At 36.8% G+C, this 13168-nt stretch overlaps 1 protein-coding gene across 1 annotated transcript in view; it reads right to left on the reverse strand.

Moving 5' to 3' along the window:
* TRIM24 (tripartite motif containing 24) overlaps window positions 1–13168 on the reverse strand; it is a 59785-nt gene that overhangs the window by 32171 nt on the left and 14446 nt on the right. Inside the window, exons 2-3 of the mRNA XM_065743143.1 lie at window positions 6340–6458; window positions 1181–1328 (exon numbers count right to left, since the gene is read on the reverse strand). Coding sequence (XP_065599215.1) covers window positions 1181–1328; window positions 6340–6458 — 267 coding nt within the window. The remainder of the gene's footprint in view (window positions 1–1180; window positions 1329–6339; window positions 6459–13168) is intronic.

The raw sequence follows: 13168 nt of genomic DNA on the forward strand, positions 1-13168 counted from the left end.
TGCTATTCAGCATTTCTATGACTTTTCTCAGCAAATCATGTTCAAAATAAGTTACGCACTGTTTTTGTCCAGTCCACATACATTCAGCACTCACTTTTGATAAAAACTCAGTGTGAAAGTGGGATGTAAATACCAAACCCAACTCCAAAATACACCATACTGGAAACTACTGTTGGAGATGCAGACTACAGAAATGATAACTTCTGTCATATATAGAATTCACAGGAATTGACACTGAAGAGTGAAAAAATAATATATGTATTTATAATAACAGAAAATAATTTGCAATAAATACAATAAAATACACAATTACAAGATCATCTGTGTCCAAAGGACTTCTTAGAACTTGTAGAATATTTGTCAGCATCCTATCATTTAATGTGTCCTACAGCATTGTTTGAAGACAAGACAGCATCAACATAGACTGAAACACAGATGATTCTCAGTAAAAAATAGTAAAAACTTTTTCACGATGAGAAGAGTCAGACATTCACAATGAGAACACTCAAGATACAGGCTGTACTGTACACTGCATCAGTCCTTTTTGGTTTTCAAGGCTCAAATGGATAAGGCCCTGAACAACCTAATCTGATCTCACAGCTGAACTGCTTTAGGCAGGAGGGTGGAGGACATCACCTCCTGAGGTTCCTTCCAACCTGAAGTATCCCGGATACAACTGAGGAAAAACTCTTAAATTCAGAACATATTTTTCTTTAATTTCTAAAGCAAAACATTTCAAATTTAAAATATACTGAGCCAAAATGTGAATTCTGACATGCTCTACTGCTAACAAAACATGTCCTTATTATCAGTCATGAAAGAATTCAATTTATTAGTTTTCCCTTTGCAGTGGCATACAGTAAGTTAACATAACTATTTAGCTGGGTCATTTCAGAGATTCATTCAGAGAGTGTCCAAAGAAACACTAGAAATAGCTGAAATTGTTGCAGCCTTCAGGATGGAACTGAAATAAGTGAGTGGGAGACAAGAAGCTACCAAAAGATGCCATACCAACCAGAAATCAACATTTATTTAGTATTCATATGCACCAAGGGTTACATCATGTTATATCTGCCCTTTTACATTTACTGAGTATTTCTGAAATTTATCATTAAAAAAAAAATGTTGATTTAATTTGGTTTTCTGATGCACTTTGTGATTAGCACACATCCTCTGTTACCTGGAGATACTTCCTCTTTCTGTCTTACAGTATGATCCTTTGTGAATTTAACCCTCTGGTGAGCTCTGATGCAGGTCTTACACAACCATTCTACACATTCCACACAAAACCCATGAGCTTCTGCATTGTCTTCACAGCTCGTGCAGACCTGACATGAAAATAAAAAAAAAAGGTAGCTGATAAAATATATGACATATTCATATAAGTGATTGTTCATATATAACCAATGCACTTTTATAGTTTTCCTACAACAGTGAAATGAGAATGGAAAACTGCCTGAGGTACAGGAACGCTATAAATAACTATATAAAAGTAATTGAAAGTGACCTGTCAATGAAAATGGTCATTTTGTCAGTGCTACTCTAGAACATTTACCTGACATAATAAAAGTCAAACTATTACTTTCTGCCTGACACTGCACACTTAGAAGCTGTATATGGTTTACTATATAGTAAAAATTTCACAAGAGCATATTGTAAAGACAGAACACAATCAGCACTACTCTGATTTTAGAAGACAGAAGTTTTAGTTTTACTTTCTGTTCATCTGCACAAAGTTACAGGAAATACACAAAGTGAAAAATAGCAGTGTTCCTCTTAAGAATCTCTGTATTACTACTTAAAGACAGACTACAGTTAAGCTTATCAGTAAAGCTACTCTTCAAGAGATTTTCAGGAAATGAATAACATTTTTCAAACTGTGGCCAAGAGATCAGGAAAAAACTGTAATTTAAGAAAACACACCTCACCTGATAACAACCAGATTGTCTCTGCATTAAGTCAGTATATCCATAAGAAAGATTTCCCATGGATCAAAAATTTGAGCAACAGGTTGAAAACTATGAATGATGGCCAACAACAACTTACATGCTCATAATATTATTTCAATTTTAAGTTCTCCTTCACAGGAATAAGTCCTCCTTTAAGTCCCCCTCTCCAGTTATATCAAAGGTTTTAGGCAACTATTATCCATTCCTATGAATGTTTAGCACTGCTGCAAACAGAAGATTCAAGCTGTCTGATGAGCACTCTATCCTAGAGATTCCACCGATAGAATTATGCTAACAAGATACAAGGAACAAAGTTTTAGATCTTGGTTTTGCTTTTAGTTTCACTTTTTAAAAATCCAGCTTCTGCACCCACACAAGATAAACAGAGATTAAAGCAGAAGCAACAATTTTTATCCTATGCAGATACATACAACTAGGTCCCAGCTTGCCCATTCCAGAAAATGAGGAATATTAGCTGATGATGTGATATTATGATGAATGTGAATATTAGCTGACTTGCCTTAGGCCACATAGCAAGCTACTGACAGAACTGGAATTTGAACATAGGAGTTCCAGATTCCCAGTGCTGTGCTTATTCTTCTGTATCGTGATGCTTCTCAATGCAAATATCTTCTGAGAAATGAAGTTACAACACAAGGGTGGTTGACCCCTCATCACTTTAAGTATAAGGCAGTTCATTTTCATAAAGGTGACCTGAAAAGGAAAACAATAACTGGGCTCATCCCCCCCCCCCCCTTTTCTGTTTCTTTACAAAAAAACGAGGCCTGAAAGTCTTATTAAAAAACCTTCTTAAAAAAATATGTTCTGCTTTCCTCCATCATCCATTCTACAATAAAAATTCTATTCCTATGTAGACCAGTTGACTACAGAAAAATACAGATGTTATAAAAAATTTCAAGAAAATGAAAGTAAAACAAGTAAAGTAAGTTAATTATAAGTAGGAAGGTAAAAATGTTACTCACCCTTAAATTTTAATTTCAATGACATTTGGGGAGAAAAAAAAATTCATGAAGCCATGCTGAATCCTTAAGAAAAGAATTTAAAACAAGTAAGCAAGCATCACTGAGGCATTAATTCAGTGTTACATTTTCTCTGGCTGCAAATCCCATTAAGGAAATTCTCTGACTCCTTTTTCAGTTGTTTTCTGCATAAGTGTACCAATGCAGCCCTTTGCAAGGCTGGTGAGAAACCAGACTGCTTGCATCTCCATTACTCAGTGATCAGTTGAGCACTTCTGACTGGGCAGAGAAATTCTGCAGGCCAGGCTTTTAAAGAACTTGTTGCCAGAGAATTATTATCATGATATACTCCCAGAATGGTTTTGTAAATACAGAGAAGGAGAGATTGGATTTTTTTTTTACACTGGAAAAATAAAAGAAGTGAAAAAAAAGCAGAAAAAAAAAAAAAGATCTTTCAGGACTTTTTATTATTAAGTCAAAGAAGCAAAACAAAACAGAAACAGTAGACATCCAATTAGTATTAAAAAAATTATTAAATACTCTATGCTCTTTCCAGGTCACCTTTAGCAAACTCAGGCAAGTAAGTTTGATATGTGTCAGACTAGTCACGTGAGTTCAAAAGACTTCAGAAAGTAATCATTTTTCCTAGATTCCAAGATATTTTTTTATTTTCTTTTTGCAATATGCTTTAACCTTTTCCTATGTTTTGACCTGTTATAGTTAGAAAGACTGTGATTCAATAACCAATAGGTGGTGTGAAATGAATCGAAACTCCTTCTTTGTAGTCCAAAAGTATATATATTGCAACTTTATACTCTTCAAATCCACCAAGTAGAAGACAGATTTATAAAGTTCTTCACAGACATTATAACTCATGCTGTCAAAATAGTTCTGCACTGTAGATAAAAACTAGATTTGCTTCTACCCAGATCTTATTTGAAAAAGATGCATTTGCAGATTAAGATTAGATTTTGCTAGAGCTCTGAGTTATTAGAAGAAATTGTATACCTAAAATACATGGAAGCATAATAACTGGAAATATAAGCTATATTCTTACAAAATCTAAAACTTATCTCAAGTTTATTTTGACTCATACAAGCACTCCTTTAGTAATTTCAAAGGAAACTCTCCCTAGTTAACTTGTAAGTCTTTATTCTGGTGTATATATTTTTTTTTTAATTGAGTTTTCCTTCTAATTATGTCTAATTCGGTTACTAGTTTTAGTATTTATAATCCTGGGAAGTGTTCACTCAGCCTTCATTCAGTTTTAATGAAAGCTGAAATTACCCAGCATGTTGCAGGCAGGTTACTATTTTTTCTGTTCTAAAAGCTTGTTTATTTACTTAAAGACAGATTTGCATGCATGAGTTAAGGTAATAGAGCTGTCTTCTCAGCTGCTACTCTGTACTACCTACTCTTCCAATAGCTTTGAGTATCAAAGATTAAATAAGCAAAAGTTTTTGATTTTTAAAGGAAAAGAATGAAGTAGAATTACAGAGAAATATTTGTTCAACTAATATTCTGAATATAAATTACTCCAGTTTAAATTAGATACAGTAGTAACTTCTATTGGATTCAAAAAACATCAGTGCCAAGTGATATAACTATTTCTTGGCACATACAAAAGCAGCGAGGACAACATCTGCCTTCTGGGACATTCTCACCCACATGTACATCTAAATATGAATCATACCCTGACGTCTCAAATCATGAACCATAGGGAACGCATCCTCCTTTCCACAACATCCCATTTTAACAGCCACCTTTCTACTAAGCACATCACAACTGTATCACGACAATCTGTTGTCCACTGTTCTAAACCAGTAGCTTTCATAGACATTTTCACCATGGCTACAGCTTTGTTAGGTATTCAGCATTCCAGTTCGTCTTTGGAAGAATACACGGTAGCTACTTCGGCATCATACAAGTGCATGACTTTACCCTGACAGTGCTGAGTTTGATGGATACTCCAGCTTTTGATGTCCCATAGCTCAGAGAAGTATGTCCAGCCTGCATGGTTCCCAGCAACCTCCAAGAATAATGAATTATTTTATTTTCCATTCCTTATGTAAGACCCAAGGTCTCAATTCCCCCCCCTCTCCTTAAGTTAAAAATAAAAATTAAAGAAAAAAATCTACAGGAGAAGGAGAAACAAACAAAACCATGACTTTGCCACCTAAGCTAACAGTGTGTTATACCGAGGTTATGACACAGGCCCCAAGTAAAAAAAAAAACAAGGGAAAATTTCAGGACTGCTTCTGCATAGCAAAGCAATTTGTTATCTTGCTTTTCTTCCTAACTGAAGGAACAAGGACTATTTTCTCTTACTAGCAGAGTAACCAAAGGCCACCTTCAAATAGTCCTACATCAACAGAACATTGACATACTGCTTGTACTTCCAGACACTTCCATCTAAATTCCAATTTCAGGTAGGGTATATAGATTCTAAGAAACAGAGTTGCAAAATGCCTTACACACTGAAGACAGTTAGATGGCTTTTGGAGGCATAAGTTTAAACCCTCTTTCTTGGAGATAAGGATAAAACATGTCCTTAATAGCCAGTGAGTTAGCATCACAGTCCTGACTGGGTACTTCCGCTTAACAGACTTACCCATTCAATACAGAATACAGGTACGTACAAATTTCAGCTAAGCTTTCAAACAAGGAGACTAAGCAATAAGGGACCTCTAAGAATACATCCTCAAAACAAATTGGTCAAAAGCCAATAATACATTTCCCTAGAAGATGAAAGAGGCAATATCTAAGAAAAAGTTCTTTAAGGCCACAGTCCGAGTGACATTGGATTAGCTTAAAATAAGACACTGAAACATAGAAAAATAGACATATTGAAACAGCAATCTTCTTTTTAAAGTTGTTATTTCCAAGAATGCAGCAACATAAAGAAACTGAATCATTTCCAAGAAGTTCTTGGAGATTAACAAAATCTTGAAAAGATACTTGTTCTCTCTCATTAGTTAACAGTGAAGGCACGCTATTCACTGCAGTGTTTTGTCAGTGATATGAAAAATAAATTTTGACTGAAGCAGAGGATTCCATTTTACATTGGGATCTCTTGACATGGTGTCATTTAGGTCTCTGCATCAAAGAGTGCTGAAAGTGTCCTGTTCAAAGTCTAGAAATTTCCATTCTAATACCTATTGCTTACATTTAGCCCTTATTATCATAATGCAATTTTATATTGATAATTAAAAATAGCTTAGACAACCTTCTTCTTCACGTGCACTTTCATATATTTTGATTGACTTTCTAGAGTAGCTACTTCATGTGATGACTACGTACTTCAAGTCTTTTTCTGTATACAAATAGCAAAAAAGGCCATGCAGCAAGAAGCCAAGGACATGCGTATACATCCAACACATGTTAACTTGATTACATGTTAATGCACTTACCTGATTTGATTTTTCTACTGTGCTACTAGGAACCTCTGTGGTATCCTTCACAAAAAAGTTATCTATGATGTGTCTCTCTGCGCATTCCTGACCACAGATTGGACAACGGATAACACCAACTGAGGGGGGAAAAAAATCTAATTATGTTTGTGCAACTTAAGATTTATCAAACAACTTCAAAGACAGCTTGTAAGGATAAACATTTTGAAAGTCACCATTAATACTATTCTATCAATAATGTCTGAGTAAGAAGAAGCTTGTTCTTCTACCTGTTATTCCCTGATGATATATTCCTTTAACCAAGGTCAAGTATCTGTTTCAATTCTACTTCAGATTTGCTTTAATCTTATAGAAAATTAATTTCTTTTCTTCTCGGAGGAATGTATTCCATTGGCAATTTGTTGTTACGCAATAGATTAAAGCAAACATTTATTAATGTGGAGTATTCATTAGTGAGAGTGAACAGTTCTGCACACACCTGTAACGTGACACGACTGACTTCCAACTACAAATTTCAATAAATGTAAAGAAAAACTGTCTAGAAGAGGAACAGACCTGTATTAACATAGTGACTACCTTCATAAAAGGCAAGGAAATGTTAAGGAATAAATGAGCAAGGTCGTCTCCCTTCTCTTTTCTGCACACTGGAGAAAAAATCTAAGATAGTACCTGTGAAGTCCCATGGAAAATCTCTAAAACTGTTTGAATGTCTCAATCACTGTGGGTCTGCTTAGAGGTGAAGAAAGGGAAATTGTATGTTTAGTTTGCAGCTGGAATAGGGAACCAAAAGCACTCTGCTGAGGAGGGTGCTGAGTACACTGGAGGATGAATGGCACTACTTTCCTGAGCAAATGTAGGCAAGTTTCCCTGCTGCTAGAGATGCTAATTTAACTGACTAGAGTCTCAGTGACCTCCATCTCAGCCGGAGTAAAGGGTTGATGCTGAATTCCCACCTACTCTCACCTCACATGCAATCTACAGATACGTATGTGAAACACACCCTTTTTGTGATAAATACAATGGTCTACAACTCAATGGTCAGGTGTGCACCTGCCACCTGGATATTCCCAGACCAGAGGCTACACTGGAAACAAGGGTGGTAATCTGGATTTTCCTTCCATGCCTTGCCAATCCCTCTTTTCCTCTCTCCCTCTCTTCTCTCTCCCTCATTTTGGTTCTCTCTTTTCAAGTTATATTAGAATGTAATGCACGGCATATCGTTATAGCTTATCACCAATGCAGTATAGATATTTAAATATATATACACGCCATGTCTTGTGCTAGGTACTGCAGAGGGATACAAATAAATATTTAACCAATCGTTTAGTGCCGTTTCACCGCTTCACCAGCCTGAGGAAATTTTGAAACCTCAATGATCGTGATCCAGTTTGGTCATGACAGGTTGAGCAGAGAGCTGACAACCAGTAACTCAAAAGGTTGAGTTATCCCTGAAGAGCAAAAAAAGGACAAAGTCACTCTCAAGACTTGGAGCTTAACAGTGAGTAGTTTACACAGAGAAGACCTGCAAAAACATTTTTAAAAAGACACGTCTCCAACATGCCAAAACAACAGAACATCTTATTAACACTGGGGCATGTTTATCTTCCAAGAAATCTCTGAAATGCTGACATTAGTGCCTTGCTCTAAGGAAATTATCTTCTCGCCTACAGTCACAACCACTAAAAGGAAATGAATAAAAACTAAGTTAGGTTGAAATAATCACTTCACGAGGGGAGCAGAGGGGCAGCACAGCACTGAGTTCTGCTCTCAGGTGACAGCAAAAGGGCCCAAGGGAACAGCATGAATCTGCATCATGAGAGGGTAAGGTGGGGAGTTAGGAACAGGTGCAACCGGAGTTAGGAACAAGCTACCGGAGTTTATGATGTATTTGGACAAAGCTTTTTCAGAAATAGGGTTTCATTTTGGGTGGTACTACGTGGAGCCAAGAGCTGAACTCAGTGACCTCTTTGGGTCCTTCCAAACTTGGATATTGTCAGTCTCTGACCTGGGATGTAGGAACAAACATGCAAACCCTACAGTGGAATAGTTATGAGTCCAAACCGAGACAGATTCTGTTCCTACAGCTGTAATTTCAAAAGAAGCATGATTTTACAAACTTAGAGAAGGTTATAGGTATAGTTCAATGCACTAAATTTAAAATTAGTAAATAATTCAGCGCCTGCATATTTAGCTGTGTGCTTAATTTTGTTCCTGTTTCACTTTTACATTAAAATGCAGAGGTGCAGAAATCATTAAAAACATTTCACTTTCTGTAAAAGAATTGAATTCCTTACATTTCACACATTTAGATAACTTTTTCATAGTGTTATTCCAATAACATGCTAGAGATTTAAGCATGTTACACTCAATTAGCTCTTCATTCCTGAAATTTAGCCAGCTGCTTTCCCCTTGTGTGCAAGGCATTTCACTTTCGACTGTAAGGCTATGATACTAAGCCTGCTTCAATTGTAATTGCTATTTTGCCAGCCTGTGTTTCAGTACGTTATCTCTGCAGCTTCCTTTGACATACACATTCTATTTTTTGGTTCAAACTTTGGCAACCTTTTTATACCATCATCATGAAGGATAATTAAGGAATATAATTCTGGTGTGTCAGGTAGGTAATACAACTCCAAGTGCTTATTTTCCTTTTTTATTAAGCAAATCAATTTGCCACAGATAAAAATACTCAAGCTACACGCTTGCTGAAAAATACTTTAAAAAATAAAAAAACATTTCATTACAGCGCTGATTACAAACAACTCTCTGTTCCCTCACTGCTCATTCTTGATCCAAACAAGGAACAGTCCTCAGGGTGAATGCAAGCAACCAAGTTGGTCTATGCATATGTTTGGGAGTGGGGTACAGAAAGAATTGCAGCAGGACAGTCTGACAAAATGGCATCTGTTGTGGAAGCGTGTATGAAGAAAAGTTGTATCACTAAATTGCTCTGTATATAAAAAATAGCACCAACTGACATTCATCAATGTTTGCTGAACATTCATGGAAAACAAACAGTGGCTATGAGCATAGTGAGGTGGTGAGTGGTGTGTTTCAGCAGTGGTGACAGCAACAGTAGGTCATTTCAGCAGGCACATTTTTATGAGCATGGCATGCAGGCTCTTGCTCATCACCGGTAAAAAAGCACAGCTAATGGTAGCGACTTTGCTGAAAAACAGTTTTGTAGCTGAGAAGTTGCTCTAGCAAACAGTGATATTGTGCTCTATGTTGTATTTTCCATGAAAATAAATAGGAGGCATTATTTTCAGAGCAACCTACACAATAATATTGGTCATTTTTTACATGTAGAGACATCTACTACACACTTCAGCACTGAAACCGAATGTTTCATTTGCCTTTTCACTGACTGAATTTGGCAACAGTAAGTTTGAGAGGCTGTGTAGATACCAGACTGAGACAGGAGAAGGAACAAAGGAAAACTGTTCAAATGTCTCAAAATCCTCCTGAGAAATTTTTCTTGAATCCCTAATGCTGGTTAACTCTTCAACTGCTGGTATTTTTGTGATTACATAACGTAGAAATGGCAAAAAACACTGCATGGCAGCTATGAAAGAGGGAGAAAAAATGGCTATTTTAACTGGCAATAAATTAAATTAATCTTCCCAAAGTCAATTGCATTTTGCCTGTGATGTTAACAATGAGCGATCTCTCTACTTTCACCTCAACCCATGAGACTTCTTGTCTTATTTTCTTCTCCCATCCTGCTGAGGAGGAGGAAGCAGTTGGCAAGGTGTTTGGCTGACAGCCACGGTTAACCTACTGCACATGTCTTACAGATAGGTCTTAATAGTTTATTTTACGCTTTAAACTAGAATTCAGATTTAGTTCATATGAAATTTGAAGTGGAACCTAGAAATATGCTGGTATATACATAATTCAGCAGATTTTATATGGAAAAGACATTGCTTTATAATTTTACAGCCCTACAGAGATTTAGAAAACACCTAACATGGCAATTACAACACTCAACAAGGGCAGAGAAGGGGACAATCCCATCCCTCGCCCCGCGGACATCCCTCTTCTGTTGTAGCCCAGGATACAGTTGGCCTTCGGGGTTGCAAGAACACACTGATAGCTCACATCCAGCTTTTCACGCACCAGGTGAAAAGGTCTCTCAAAGAGCTCTTCCAGTCTGTAGTCATAACCAAAACTACCCTGACCCAAGTACAACACCTTGCACTTCACCTTCTTGAACTTCATTACGTGCATATTAGGGTTACAGGGTGTCCAGAGGAGGCTACAAAGACACTGAGAGGGCTGAAGCATCTCCCCTATGAAAACAGGCTGAAAGAGTTGGGGTTCTTCAGCCTGAAAAAGAGAAGGCTCCAGGAAGACCTTATTGAAGCTTTTCAATACTTAAAGTACTTACAAAAAAAGAAGTGCGACTTTTCCCAAGGGTATAACCACAGGACAAGAGGCAATGGTTTTAAGATGGAAGAGGGTAGGTTTAGACTAGGTATTAGGAAGAAATTATTCACAGACACTGTTGAGATACTGGAACAGGTTACACAGGGAAGTGTTCAAGGCCAGACTGGCTGCAGCTTTGGTCAGCTTGGTCTAGGGAAAGGTGTTCTTATAAATGGGGGATTGAAACTAGATAGTCCTTAAGTCCCTTCCAACCTAAACCATTTTGTGACTCCGTTCTATGATTTATAATATAAATTGCATGTACAGTGATGATACAACAAAGGAATCATGAAGGCCTCCTTTCTCACCCAGCTTTCATGTATGGAGGCTTAACTAAAAGGATGGACAGTTATGATGGTAGTAACAAAATAGGGCATCACAGACATTGATTTTTGCTCTTCCTCATCTACTAATACACCTGAAAAAGAAGTTTCACTTATTTTAGTGCATGAAAAAGAGACAATAATTTAAAGCCACAACTGACAGCGTTAAGTCAGATGACTGAAGCAAACATAGGAGTGCCCATGCAAGCCTTTTGCTAACAATCCAACAGGTGGTGTGTCAAGCAGTTAACACCTTTCTGAACAAAAGGACAATGACCTTTTCCAGAGACTCTCCTGCTTTTATTTCATCAGTTACAGTAACATACAGTAAGAAGGAATACAATAGAAAGACATGTTAATATAGTCCCAGCTTTTTTATTTTTACCACATTCCATGCATGCATGTTCATTGCTACATTTTCCCATAAGAATTAAATTACATTTTGAGCTGTTTCTTAAGCATGCATAGAATGCCACTTCTAAATTAACCTCTGAAATAATTAACATTTCTTCCATTGAGCCCCTCTGCAAGATATTCTCCTAGTACTGAAGTGAATTCATTTAATTTTCTGTGTTAATATTTTGAGGTAATCACACGACAGGTTTCTAATCACACTTAGTTTTATTGTCAACTCTTCCTTTGTGTTTCAAGACGCTTCCTAAACTGCCCCATAACTTATTTCATTGCTTTCAGAGCCAGAAATTCTAGCTATCATACAATGATCTGTTCAAGAAGATTCAAATTCTGAGGAGTAGGATACTATAAGTTATTCGGTTGATTTTCTTACATAAATTTGGGAAGAAAAATAATTATATTGAAACTAAAGGATAAGTATATGCCATAAAAATGGGAACTACTTTAACTACTTTAAAGGAAAAAAAAATTATTTTGTTGTTTGTTCTCCTTAAAGAATTCCCATAATTTCCATAAAGACAATATGGGCAAAAGAGAGGAAAAATCTGGAGAGCTGCAGCATTATATATTAACCCACATAATATATTATGTTTGGATTAGTGGAAACTCATTCCTAGATGGTGCAGCTCTACTATTTATCTTGTTTAAATCTGGGATAAGAAGAAATCTTTTAAATGCCATATTGAGTTCTGATGCTTCACTAACTCTTGACCCAATCAGATTTAAAGAATTATTACTGAATGGAACAAGCATTTGCAGAGTGCTCAAATGGGCAGGTGGAAGCATATTACTGAACTTGGGAGGAACTCCATAATTACCATTATGATTATTACGAGGATGGTAACACAACGTTAAGTGATTGTATCCTACATTTACCATCTACTCCTCTCTGACAGAAGGGGCTCATTCAGCTATACGGTGAACTGGATCAAGAGCACATGACTCTTCAGGTGATGAAGTAGAGAAAGTCACACTTTTTTAGTGGTAGCATCCATTTATATGAAGTTATGGAACCTTACATTCAGACTCTGCTTGAACCAGGCCTGGATATCACACTGATAACAAAAGTAACAATGCCAGCTGCCCTGCTCATTCATTTCTACCCTACATCAACCCCTCTTTGAGCCACCACCAAGATTCATCCTGATAAACGGTGAAGTGGACTGGGAAATACAACACGGATTAATCTGGGGATTTGGAGAGAGAAGAGTTAGTTTCCAGTGTACCAGCTCTCACACTCAACAGAACTCCTACTGCAGTATTTCTCTTCAAGAAACGCTAGCCTACATTTTATGCATGTAGAACAAACCACATCACATCCGTACACTTCTCCACAAGTCACATACTAAACCCACCTCAAGCCATTCAGCAAAACAGATTTAAAGATACATCGCATTATTTCCAACTCAATTCTCAATTTCCTGGGAGTACATTCGAGACTACTGAAGCATTCAGAGACAATGGGAGGAGACGGATCTGCTCTGACCCAGTTTCAGCTTGTTTGTATCTTCACGGCAATGAACAGTTTTCGGAGACAATTTAATAAACCACTGGACAACCAACTGGAGATTCAAAACCATAGTGTTGTTAGTAGATGCACAGTGTTTAGCTATAAGAGAGATTAACAGTTCCCTTTATTCAGTACAGATCAGTCCTATTTAAAC

This window comes from Cyrtonyx montezumae, unplaced genomic scaffold, assembly GCF_038088225.1.
Source record: "Cyrtonyx montezumae isolate F1298 unplaced genomic scaffold, pur_monq_1.0 scaffold_3, whole genome shotgun sequence".
Lineage (NCBI taxonomy): Eukaryota > Metazoa > Chordata > Aves > Galliformes > Odontophoridae > Cyrtonyx > Cyrtonyx montezumae.